The sequence below is a fragment of the Eschrichtius robustus genome, chromosome 13 (assembly GCF_028021215.1).
Source record: "Eschrichtius robustus isolate mEscRob2 chromosome 13, mEscRob2.pri, whole genome shotgun sequence".
Classification (NCBI taxonomy): Eukaryota; Metazoa; Chordata; class Mammalia; order Artiodactyla; family Eschrichtiidae; genus Eschrichtius; species Eschrichtius robustus.
This window is the reverse complement of record NC_090836.1, coordinates 43,244,129-43,257,508: the sequence shown is the minus strand read 5'-3', so window position 1 is coordinate 43,257,508 and position 13,380 is coordinate 43,244,129. Positions and strand designations below refer to the sequence as shown.

At 37.8% G+C, this 13,380-nt stretch overlaps 1 protein-coding gene and 1 long non-coding RNA gene across 5 annotated transcripts in view; one reads left to right on the top strand and one right to left on the bottom strand.

The window, feature by feature from the left end:
• TFCP2 (transcription factor CP2) overlaps nt 1-8,029 on the top strand; it is a 51,363-nt gene extending 43,334 nt beyond the window's left edge. For 2 of the 4 annotated variants that reach the window (XM_068560444.1, XM_068560442.1), the window contains 7 exons: nt 415-463; nt 870-963; nt 1,820-1,910; nt 3,800-3,924; nt 4,360-4,502; nt 6,146-6,197; nt 6,600-8,027. In XM_068560444.1, coding sequence (XP_068416545.1) covers nt 415-463; nt 870-963; nt 1,820-1,910; nt 3,800-3,924; nt 4,360-4,502; nt 6,146-6,197; nt 6,600-6,637 — 592 coding nt within the window. In that variant the 3' untranslated portion in view covers nt 6,638-8,027. Of the gene's footprint in view, nt 1-414; nt 464-869; nt 964-1,819; nt 1,911-3,799; nt 3,925-4,359; nt 4,503-6,145; nt 6,198-6,599 lie in introns of all 4 variants that reach the window. The other 2 variants (XM_068560446.1, XM_068560445.1) reach the window with 2 other exon arrangements.
• Nucleotides 1,243-13,374, bottom strand: LOC137774933 (uncharacterized). Its single transcript, XR_011075948.1, has 4 exons — nt 13,236-13,374; nt 12,897-13,028; nt 3,758-3,934; nt 1,243-2,189 (listed from the first exon to the last, which is right to left on the bottom strand). It is a non-coding gene; the product is annotated as an uncharacterized lncRNA (long non-coding RNA).
• Nucleotides 13,375-13,380: the final 6 nt, after the last annotated feature.

The following is a 13,380-nucleotide window of genomic DNA, read 5'->3' as shown; positions in this document are numbered from 1 at the left end:
TCTAATTTTTTCCTGTATCTGTTTGTGTGTATATTTATACCCTTCATACAGTAGTAATATATTGATTACTTTTATATTCTGATATTTTTAGTTTACATTCTAATAAGCTTATGTTAAGTATTGTTTATGGCATAATTTATCTAATCAGTCCCAACTTACTGGAATTTTGGTATTTTTTTCAATTTCTTCAATAATAAAAAATGACATAGTTTCTGCTGCTACCCCCCCAACACACAAAAGTCTTTATGCTAAAATAATAGATAACAGAAGTATTGGATCCAAGAGTAAGAATGTTTTATGAGATAGCACAGATTCCCTTAAATCTCTAGCTTAAGACTTATGATGACGAAGAATGAGGCGATGAACCCTAGTATGTGTCATGAACTCATCCTTTCATTTTAAATGTTTCTTTAGAAATGGTTCACCAAATCACCAGCCAGAGCCACCCCCTCCAGTCACAGATGTAAGTCTAAAGTTAAATGTCAGTTATTATAGTATATAAATGTCAGTTATTATAGTCTAATAGTCTAATGTCTAATAATACTTTGGTGACTGTGATTCAGTAGAAATGCCCAACTTTTAGGGAGTATTATTCATTCATTCACTAAGCAAACATTTATTGAATTTTGGCCTGAACCAGATACTGTGCTGTATTTAAGGAACTTTCAGTCTAGTGGGGAAGATAAGGATGGAATTCTATGGATATCTTGCATGGTTAGAGAAAGAAGACTGATGTATAAACAACTTCCAAGCAAACTCAGCCTGTCTGAATGTGGGTGTATTTGGCTGTTGTTACCTAATGATGTAACGTTTACCTTTTTAAGGTTGAGTCTATTTAGTTACAAAAAAAAATGCTTTCCCTCTTTCAGAACCTCTTGCCAACAACCACACCTCAGGAGGCTCAGCAGTGGTTGCATCGAAACCGTTTTTCCACGTTCACAAGGCTTTTTACAAACTTCTCAGGTTAAATTTGCTTGTCCTTTTGTTTTCCCCAGCATGGGATTCCTTGACATTCCAGGGCCTCCTGGTATCCCTGTGTTGTTTTGTGTGTAGAGGGGGGAGATCTTAATGCATTTTTCTGATTAAATGAATTTCATTGAACCCTTCAGACTTTCTCACCAGCTGCAGCTGTGCTGTGAAACGCTCAAAAAAGAAAGACCTCTTAGTTTAAACTCATTTTAATTATAAAATATTTATTCTATACAATACTTTAAAATATATTATCCATAAAGTATTTTATCAAGGAGCATTGCAGGTAGTCGGAAATTTTCCCCTTGATATCACTATATTATGTTTTCTTTGCACATTCCACTCTTATTTAGCACCTTCTGTGTACCAGGTATGGTAGGAATACACAAATGGATAAGGCATATTTCCTGATCGGTCACCATCTAGTATCAAAGAAAACCCAAATCAAAATAAAACCCTGAAAAAGGTAAACAAGTAGTTGTGATGCAATAGATAAGTGTAAGGGTCTGGAGTTTGGGAACATGTGTGATGTGTGATGCGTGAGGTAAATCTTGAGGGCTGAGGAAGAGCCTGTTGGTCAGACAGTGGAAGGATATTTCAGGCAGGAGGAACAACTTGCTCATTAGGCGTGATCAGCATGATGAAAGCATCGGGTTAAATGAATAAGTTAATTGGGTGGGAATGGAGGTGGGAGAGGATGCAGGGGCCAGGTCATGGAGGGCCTTATATGCCACGCAAGAGATGATGACTAGCATACTAGTAATGAGGTGTCCTTGTAACAGAGTCCATTTTAAGTCATTAACGAGGAGAATCTTTGCCTTTATCACCCATTTTCTTATATTTATTCCAGGGGCAGATTTATTGAAACTAACTAGAGATGATGTGATTCAAATCTGTGGCCCTGCAGATGGAATCAGACTTTTTAATGCATTAAAAGGCCGGTATGTAATTCGTGTTAAAATATCAGTGGGGCTGGATTTCAAATGGATTTGGATTCAGGGACTCTTCACAATACTTTTTGTACAGCTAAATACATCTTGTCGAAACATTCTTTTTGAATGCCAGCTATGTGCCAAATAAAGATGAAAAGTATCTTTTCCTGTACTTGATCCAAGGAATTCCTCATGATATTCCATTTTTCATTAGTTTTTTTCATTCAATTAAATATCCATTGTCCCTGTTATGAGCCATTAGGCTTTGGTGATACATTGATGAGCTTTCTGATGGAGAGAGAGATAAAGATTATAAACTATAAGTATTTTGAATAGTGATAAGTATTTCGAAGGAAAACAAAACAAACAAATAAACAAAAACAAGGTTGTGGCCTACAGAGTACTCAGAATATAGTCAGGAAAGACCTCTCTGAGGAGGGGGCATTTAAACTGAGTTATGAGAAGGACGGAAGCTTTGGAGTCATGAGGGAAGAACATTCTATGCAGAAGAAACAGTGGGTGCAAAGGTCCTGAACTCAGTTTTACTAGAGAAGAGATTATTCTTAAGTTTCGGTAGGAATTGCTTAAGTGTCTGCTTACAAATATTACATGTAATACAGAGGAATTTCTAGTCTCTGTTTGGGATTTACAGTTTAAAATAGGAAGTAGTAATATTGATGGAAAAAACATACAGGTCAGTGCCATAGAACCAAATCAGTGACTAAATAATGAAACAGATTGTGAAGTATTTGTGTTTGTGTATATTACAAGAGATAATTGAATCAAGTTGGAAACTTTTAAGGAAAGAGGTGAAATTCAAGGGTTGATGACTGGGAGGAAAAGAATGGATCTTTCATTTTTAAAAGTATTACCTACAGAGGGGCTTCCCTGGTGGCGCAGTGGTTGAGAGTCAGCCTGCCAATGCAGGGGACATGGGTTCGATCCCTGGTCTGGGAAGATCCCACAGGCCGTGGAGCAACTAAGCTCGTGTGCCACAATTACTGAGCCTGTGCTCTAGAGCCCGTGAGCCACGACTACTGAGCCCGCGTGCCGCAACTACTGAAGCCCGCGTGTCTAGAGCCCATGCTCCGCAATGAGAAGCCACCACAATGAGAAACCCGCATACTGCAACGAAGGGTAGCCCATGCTCGCCGCAACTAGAGAAAGCCCGCGCGCAGCAGCGAAAACCCAACACAGCCAAAAATAAATAAATAAAATAAATAAATTTATAAAAAAAAAAGTATTACCTACAGAGCATTTAGAAATAGGAAGGAATAAGATGATCAGAGCAAGAGGTAATTCAATATTGTTGTCAAAGAAGAAAGAACAGAAGGCTAAAGATGCTTAGGAGAAGATAATGAGGGAAATAAGATTTTCTAGTTTATCGTATTGGTACTTTTAAGTATCAATAGAAGGTATGTCTTGAACTGACCCACAAAACAGTGGCTCACACATTTTGAATCTTTCTAACCTTTACATCAAACGTTACAAACTCAAATGACTACAGAGACCACATGTAACTGAGTGACAGTCAAGTCTGGGGTGTACTGAAGAATGCATGCACCACGCAAGTAGAACAGCTGATTGGCTGTTTTGTAAGAATGAGGGCCTTGGATCACCAGATCTGATTTTTCAAGGAGAACCAGAGGTTTATATGAGGGCTTCTGTTGGAATGAATTCAGTTAAACACACACACACACACACACACACACACACACACACACACACACACACAACCAGTGGGGAGCTAATAAAACAGAGCAAATGAGCTGCATTGGCTCAAGGGCTGCCAGTTTTCAACCCCTGCTCTATAGCATTGATGTAGACACACAAGTTCTTCCTTAAAATGTGCTCACCGTGAAGAATTTGAGTAACAGCTTTTGTTTTTTCCTCCCTAGGATGGTGCGCCCAAGGCTAACCATTTACGTTTGTCAGGAGTCCTTGCAGCTGAGGGAGCAGCAGCAACAGCAGCAGCAACAGCAGCAGAAGCACGAGGATGGAGACTCAAACGGTACTTTCTTCGGTAGGTCGTTCTGGACAGGCCAGGGCAGATACGAGGAAAAACGAAGAGATGGCTCATGAGCATGTGTGATGGGAACTTATCAAACAGCAGATTCAGCATTTGCTCGAAGTAATGGTAATTGCTGATGTTTATTGAGTTCCTAATATATGCCAGGCACTATTCTCAGCACTTTTACATGTTTTAATTTTTACAACTGGTGTTTCCTCTTTGCAGTAGATTTTATTGCTCTTGCCAACATTTCGATGAGGAAGATGAGGCTTAGGGATGTTAAGTAACTTGCCCCAGGTCACACAGCTAGCGAGTGGTTGAGCTGGGATTTCAATTCAGGCAGTCTGCCTCTGAGTCCTTCAGAAAAGTGGGCATTCCTAGTGATCAGATTACATTTAAGACCAGAGACACTCTGTAATGACTGCCTTTGCTTTCTCCTTTTTGCAGTTTACCATGCCATCTACCTAGAAGAACTGACAGCTGTTGAACTGACAGAAAAAATTGCTCAGCTTTTCAGCATTTCCCCTTGCCAGATCAGCCAGATCTACAAGCAGGGGCCAACAGGAATCCACGTGCTCATTAGTGATGAGGTAGATTTTCAGCACAGCTGAATCACCAGATGACAATGATTTGTCTGGGCATATGACAGGAGCAGGAGCCGTTCTACTGGGGCAGAGTGCTCTGTTTTCTAAGACAAGAGGTTTTCAAATGTTTTTGTTTGCTTACCTCCTACAATGATTTTTTAAAACTGTGTCACCTTGCACATTTTTAAGTTGACTTAAAATTTTTTGTTTTAAGTTTAAATAGTTGCAAAAGATGTCATTTCTGGGCATATTATATGACATTTAAAAATGAAATGATTACTTCACTACTCTAGCTATATTCCATGTAACCTAAATACAAGAGTAATTTAATACTGTCATCTGTTTAAAAAAATACATGAATATACTTTCTTAACAGAATTTTTATATCATTTCTCTGCTTCCTTAAACTCGTATTTTCATTCACTTCCCCCACAGAATTTCATCTTACCATAACCTACTTTTATGCTTGAATATCTTTTATTAATTATCCTACCATATTTCTTTAAAACAAAAATTTGCTTCAATAAAAGTAAAAAATATCTCTTCTGAATAGAATTATCACCATAATTATACCATGGATTAAAATAACATAAATGTATTATATGTTTTGATAAGTAATTATTAAACATTAAGAAAAAATTTATTAATGCATTAGTGCATCTAGGGAGTTCCCTGGTAGCCTAGTAGTTAGGATTCTCAGCTTTCACTGCCAGGGCCTGGGGTTCAATCCCCAGTCAGGGAACTGAGATCCCGCAAGCCGTATGGTGTGGCCAAAAGTAAATAAATAAATAAAATAAAATACAATAAAAGTGCATCTATTAATGAGATGGATGGGATTACTCGATTCCTTACCCTCTCTCCCACAGACAATTAATTCATCAATAGATAAACACTGCCTATTGATTGCTAGAATGAAATAGAGTTCAGCATCAATTCCATCCTGTTTTTTTCCCCCTAGATATAAGTGCTGTGGAATCTGTTTCATATAAATTGATAGACAGGAATGGATGGAGTCTGCTGTAACAGCATTGCTGGATTTTTTTTTTAACTTCTGAGTTATGTGCCAAAAATTGCATAGTGATATTATCAAAAATTATTTTGAATCATCTGTCATTTGACAATTTGTGATTAGATCACTTCAATTCTGGTGAAAGGAAAGAATTGAAAATAAGACTTTATTACCCAGTCATTTGAGTTCCCATTTGCAATTACACTTTTGCATCCTGGAGGCTTTTATACCCCAGGGCAGTGCATCTTCATAGGATTTCAGGAGGGTGAAACTCTTGCCTTTATTTTATAAAATGGGAAAAGGGAGTTTGAGAAGGGAAGTGGGAAAGGAGAACTGAAGAGGTTCTCAGATGGTTTTAGGAAAGAACAGATACGGAAGTTTAATTCCTCCCATATGGGCCTATCTGTATCCGTGTGCCCCTTGGAAAGTCTTGGGGTTAGCCCAGGAAAATGCACACTCGAATATTAAGAAAGCTGTTTTAGAATGCTTAGCTTTTAAAGCTTTTGAAAACTAAATAGGAGAGAAAACAAAACAAAGGATTATTCTTCACTTCTATCTAATATAATTTAAAAACACACAGGCAAAATAAATATAGCAAGCCAAGGTTTTAATAATCAGCAAAATTTCTTGCTTTTTTCAGATGATACAGAACTTTCAGGAAGAAGCCTGTTTTATTCTGGACACAATGAAAGGTAATGAAGTAGTAAGACAAATGCCTTTCTCGAAGGAGTTTGAGGGTTTTTTTATAGTACTTCTTTGAGGCGAGAGGGAAAGTATTAACTGCCATATTTGAGGTAAAGAAAGTGACATTATTAGAGATTGTTCCTTTTTATGAATTGGCTTCTTGCCATTATTAGAGTAGACAAAGTGTAACTGATGACTTCCTGCCATTTTCTTCCACCTTCCATGGACAAAGGATGAAACGGAGGCATGTTGTTCTTATAATGCATATTTATTACAAGTATTCTGTGATAATTAAGTATACTGCCCTTTGTCCTTCTGTTTTTTCTTTCTCTAAAGAACCTTACCACATATATTTTTCTCCTGCTGTGTTTTAGAGGTAACTAAAGATTATTCTTTTTTTTTTTTTACAGCAGAAACCAATGATAGCTATCATATCATACTGAAGTAGGTGTGGGGCATTCCATCCTCAGTGGCTGCTGCTGCTTTCACCTATTGGGAACTCCCCTCTTGAAGGGGGTCGCAAATGGAGCTTTGAAGGGCTGCAGGAACCTGACCCATCTGACTGTGTCCAGGCCTTGGAGGCAGAATCCCAGGCATCTGTGTTGGCCCAGGCTCTTAGGGCACCCACAGATTACTGCCCAACATGCATTTCTGCAACTATTTCTTATTTAAAATTTCTGGACCCTATTGTTGTTGAATATCAATAGAAACTCCACATCATTTAGGGTGTGTGTAGGGCATAATGATGATGAGGATTGTGTGATGTTTAATGGAAAGATGTTAAATTTTGTGATATGGAGCCATGTAATTTTTTTTTCTAACATAAAAGCAAAACATCTATATTCATAAGACTAGATCCTCAACCTTTTTTTGCCCCTGAAAACCTCATTAAAGAGAAATACGGAGAAAGAAGAAAATTCTTCTTTGGATTCCCCTGTAATTCTATGACTAATAGTAATTTTAGGTAACATTTATTGCACATTTAGTTGTGTCAGGCAGTGTGATAAATTCTTTAAATGGATTATCTTGTTTAAATCCTCTCACTAGCCCTATATGAAGTAGGTAATAATGATCCCTAATTGAAGATGAGGAAATGGAGACATAGAGTGGCCGAGGAGCTTGCTGAGTAACAGGCAGCTAGCAGCTAGTGACACTGAAATGCAAACCCAGGCCGTCTGGCTCTTATTAACTGCCATACGTGACTGCCACCCTTGCAGTCCTCTGTGCTTGCCACCGTTTCTTACTGTGGCTCTTCTGGTGAATTGGATATAACACTGAGCGAGAACTGAGGAATTAACACCAAAAGGGACAAACCACACCTAAATAATGATGAACAAATCAAGACCTACAAAAAAATGAAAACATAGACACTTTCAAAGCATCATCAGTTATCAGATTCACAGAATTTGAGGTGGTGAAAACTAGGGATTATCTGTAACTCCTCAAATTCATTGTTCTTGAATGACCTTCTCAAACTATTTATTGAGTTAGACTAACCTCTGCTTTCTCTTTCCCCTCTCTGCATCGTCTCTTGGTATAGAAAGTTCTTTTACTCATGTAGCGTTCTTTTATATAAGCTTTACAAGAAATTCATTCCCATCCTGTTTGCATTCTTACCATATACTTTAGTTCTTCCTGATTGTGATTGTGTGCTCTTGTGTGTGTGTGCATGTGTAAGACTATGGGTCTTTTTTCACATGTAAAGTTTTATCCAGAAATCCCTCTACATGTTATGCTGAGGTGAAAAATGATAATGTTCAGAAGATTCTGTATTGGATTTGGATCTGTGTGTGTATTTTTAAAGCATTTGATAAAGTTTAAATGTTTTTATACAGAGATTTTCGTTCATTAAAATCAACCTTCAACATGGTCTGTTTTCTTTTGGTTTGAAAGAAATTGAAAATTTTGAAACTAGAAAATTAAGTCAAATGACTTGTTTAAAATCGACCTGGACAACTTGGCATATTAGGCCAAAATACTTTTTTAGTGACTGATTACCAGATGTCCCCATTTTGGGGGGACATTTCTAATTGTATTATGTTCCTAGGACTGGTTCTCAGCTTCAGGGAAGTCAGCTCTCTCCCCAGCAGGCTGCTATTTTTTATTTTTATTTATTTATTTATTCCAATTCTTTCTGAATGTTAGGCTGGGAGGGTTGGACTTTTACGGTCCCTTCTAAATCTGAATCTGTGACTCTTGTTTACTGTAAATGATACACAGAATTCTATTAATATATTTACTATAAATTTACATTTACTAATTTTTACTTGGAGATAGAGGGTTTTTTAAGAGTAGTTTTCAAATTTATATAGAAATGAATTTATATAAGTTTGTAATCATAGATCCTCAAATTAACTAGAAAATCTCTTAGGCTTTCTTTAGCTTCAAACAAATATTTATAGTGCTAATGCTATATAATTGATAAGAATTGGTGTAATGATAGAACATTGTAATTATTCAACTTGCTTTAAAAAATTGCATTTGTTCACTATTGAACCTTGCAGTTAAATGAAAATTTTAAACTAGCTTTTTCATAATGAAAGTAATACACAAAGTGATAAATTCAAACAATAAAGAAAGGTATAACTTACTTATCCTTGTCCCACTCTGTAGAGGTAGCCATTGCAAAAAAGTTTTTCTCTTTCCCTCCCTCTCTCTCTCTCTCTCACACACACACACACACACACACCCCCAGACGGGCTCATGTAGTACTAATGATCTGCAGTTTTCTTTTTATGTTTAATATGTCTTGAACATCTTTCTATGTTAGGATTTATAGTTTGACATTGTTTTGGAAAAAACAAAATGGCCATGCCTTATGGATGCCATTTAGGTTAAGCCCAGTTAAACACGTATTCTCATAAGTTTTTTGTGTGTATCTCTACGATATATTCCTAAAAGTAAAATTTGCTGGATTTTGCCTCTTTAACCATGTGATGGTTGATATTTAAAATAAAGGAGATGGTTTATTGTTTCCATTAGGGTGAGGGCATATGAGAAGGAGAATGGTTAGATTTTAGGCCCTCCTGAGAAGCAGAGTAGCATCCTGTTTAACTTAGCATTGTCTGTACTGTTTCCTTGAAGTATAATAGGTTCCATCTAGAAGAATCTATTGTATAAAGACTTGATAGTTAAAAGGGAGTCACTGGGAAGTAAAAGGGTCACTGCAGAACTCTTAAGGACTGAATACCAGTCACTACGTAAAATGTGGCTATTAAGTAATAAGACTGTCCAATATTATGCCCCAATAATAAGAATGTTTGCCCACATATATGATTTATTTAAGACGCCACTTAAAGGGAGGGGAAATGGGGGTGGTCATCTTGTCTGGAAAGAGATTACAGTACGACAGATACACGACAAGTAAGTAGAGTCTGAAAGACCTGAGAAGGTGAGGTTCTCTTGAGGGGGCAGACGTGATTCCTGGAAGTCAGGCACTGACTGTCGGGCACTGGGTACATTGCGAGGGGCAGAGCATGATCTCTCCACTGTGAGTTGGAGGAGCATGGCGAGTGAAGAAGGCTTGGCATAATGAGCCTAGCCATTTCTCATTTAGGCCTAATGAAAGAGTGTTCTGAAAACACTTTGTATCTCCAAGCCTCCTGAGAAAGTCTTTCGTATAGGGTTGCTGCAGAGATTTGGGCTATCTTCAAACTACCATGAAGGATTGACTGAAGCTTCAGCGTTCAGTTTTGAAAGTAACACAAATTTCAGGTGCAAATATTTGAAAACAAGACCGAGTTTCTCCTCCTTCGCCGAAGCTTTTTTCTCTGGCCAGTACCTAACAATTCCAGATAACTTGGGACCAGAGAGCTGTAGGTGAGCCTTTTTATCATTTTTCTGAATCTTTAGTTGTCTTACTTGGCCATGGATGGTTCCTCTATGGGAATTTGATCTGTTATGGCCTCTGCTGCTCTGTCATGAGAACTCCAGTCTCAGCAGGAATGGCACAAATGCCCCACCTAGCTGCATCTTTTTATATACTAATTCGTGTAAAGTAATCCTGCTTCATTCTTCTGCTTCTCCTAAAAATGCTCTATTTTCTTAGTCGTGACCTAAGGCTTTTCCTGCTAGAATATTTATTTTTAGTTTGTGATTAAATTATTGTTTCAATATACAAACTCCAAGACTTAAATGAGGAAGAAAGATGCCCTATGTGATGTGAGGTTAATGCCATCAGCACTTGTTTTCTGTTTTGTTAATACTTTATTTCTCCTCTATGCTTCTTTAATGACTTTGTATTTTGCCTTTGACCTTAAACTTCCATCTATTTCTACTTCCTTCCTTTTTCCGCATCTTTCCTCTTCACTTCCAGATCTCCTCTGTATTGTTCCTTATGAATTCTGGCCTGTTCAACAAATTAATTTGGAAATTGCAACGAAGTCTAGCATTTGCATTCTCAAATTCAGAGATTTAAAAGTTGTATATGAATTAAAATTTTCAATTGGATTAAAGTCAATTTTATAAAGGAACTTGCTATTTAAAAAATACTATTGTATTATTGTACTATTTTGTATTATATGGGATCTTTTGGGACATGAGTAATCAGTTTATCTTGTGAATCTGTGTTTTCATATATTTGCATAAGATGAGATACACATTCCTCATTTTAATCGCTACAGATTCTTGTTTTCTTCCTGAGTTCTTTTTTTTTTTTTTTTGGCTGTGCTGTGTGGCTTGTGGGATCTTAGTTCCCCGACCAGGAAGTGAACCCAGGCCCTTCACAGTGAGAGCACGGAGTCCTAACCAATGGACTGCCAGGGAATCCCCTCTTTCTGAGTTCTAATGTCTAATTTTTCATTTAAGGGTTTAGTTAATATCTTTCCCTAGACATCTTTATAACTTTACTTCAGACTTCATTCACCTTTTTTAAGCTTATTAAGCTTGACCTCTCTAAACTCACCCTTGCACTCTACTCCCTCAAACCTGGTTGTTATTTTGCTTTTTTAATAGGGTTTTTGTGTGTGTTATGCACATATATAGATCAATTTGTGTGTCTTTTTTGAAACCTTCCTTGATAAAACACATAGCTTCTTCGATTTTTTGTGCTTTTAAATTGCTGTGGCCCTGTCTTTTTCCCAGATTTGCTCTATTGATCTCTTTTGGTTAGTGTAGAATTAGTCACGAAGAGGTGCCTGTCTCTCTAGACCTGGATTCTAATTAAATGTAAATTAGTAAAGTAACATACAACTTCAGGGCTAAATCTACAAATTCCCTATCAGAAAAACAAATACAATGACTTAGATTTACAAAAAAATTTTTAAAAAATATTTGTTTATTTTTTGGCTGCATCAGGTCTTAGTTGTGGCAGGTGGGATCTTTCGTTGCGGCATGTGGGCTCTTCCTTGCGGTGCATGGGCTTCTCTCTAGTTGTGGCACGCCGGCTCATTAGTTGTGGCATGCAGGCTTAGCTGCCCCGCGGCACGAGGGATCTTAGCTGTCCGACCAGGGATAGAACCCGTGTCCCCTGCATTGGCAGGGGGATTCTTAACCACTGGACCACCAGGGAAGTACATGCAATGGCTTAGATTTTACTTAACTCTTTTTCTCTAAGAAGCTCAGCACATAGTATCCTCTGATCGATTCATTTTCAACCTCCCTGGAGAGTGTACTCTTTATCTTTATTTATTAAAGAGTAGTTGATGCAGTACATACTTTGGTGTCAGATAAGCGTCTGTTCAAATCCCAGATCTTGCTCTTCCTGGATGTGACCTTGGACAAAATAATCTCTTAAACCTTAACTTTCTCATCTTAAAAAGGAGATAATGCTTAATTCATAGGGTTGTTAGGGAGATTACAAAGGATAATGAGTATAAAGCAGTTTTATTTTGTACGTAATGTACTTATTCAGTTGCTTAGTAAATTTAGGGTACTATTGACTACAAGATCACCTTTACATGTAGACATGACTGCAAGACAGACGTATAAACACTGCCCAGGACATAAAATCTGACCTTTGGTTTTCATCTTCATCTGTTGTTCTTGATCATCTGTCTTTTCTTCCTACTTGACTTTTTTGTCCCTAAAACCCACCCATCCATGAATTATGCATGGTCTGGAACAAAGCAGTCACATTTAGAATTAGATGTCCATTGTTATAATTTACATATTAATAATATTAGCATTTCTTTTCACTTTTCCTTGTATCTTCTGTTCTACTGCACTTAAGCTTAATTTACCTAGTGATTCTATCAAGACAATGAAATATGGTGAATAAGCGACTCTGTGATAAGTAGTTGTGATGTTTGTAAGTCCAGACGATCTTTTTGACTGATTTAGAGCTTACTGCCAAATTGGATTCTGCTGTCTCCTCAAAGGATGTGCCTAACTTTGCTATCTTCTAGTTTGGTGTCATTAACCAACAAAGCTTGGGCATTGAGGCTGATGGTACTCTGACAAATTTCCATGACTGCTCAAATTCTAGATATGTAGGCATATGAAACACTTTTAGCCTACGCAGCATGGCCTTTAGGCTGTATTTTCGTTACTCAGCCCACTGATTCTACAGAGTCTGGGGTCTTCTCTTCCTTTTTGATTTCTGTGTGTCCAGGAAAAACACACTGCACTGTGTTGCAAACATTTTATACTACTAACTATTTAATCTCCACAAAACCCTATGAGATACATACTTTTATCCCCATTTTGCAGATGAGGAAGCCAAGGCACAGGGAAGTAATGGGAGAACTGGCACCACTGTAATAACTTACCTAGTGATGCTATCAAGACAATGAAATATGGTGAATAAGCGACTCGACGTACAACTTCTGATTTCTGAGTCTTTTTCCCGTTTTAAAAATGGATTGCACAGTTGTGAAGATCAGAAGTCATGTAAGAAATTTCTGGAAAGAAAACAATCCATCAATATATATTGAGATTACTCTGCATTGCTTGTATTTTCTTTATACCTTGGGCAGGCTGCAGCACGTCATGCTGCTTAAGACTTAGATCCCCTGAGCAAGGATAAGGGGGATTAAGTTCCTTAGGCATGGGAGTGTGGGCCTGGCGAAAGGAAAAGGGGAGTTATAGAGGAGAATTTGTTTAGTCACCGAAGATCTGTAGCTGAGGGTCTCCGCTTTTCCTCTTCAAAAGGCTGCAGTGGCGTCAACTCGCTTTCCCAGGGTCCGCTGCAGCGGAGTCACCCCGTCCTGAGCCCCTTTGCGGGCGAGTTTCGGCCTTGCGCTGGTAGCCGCC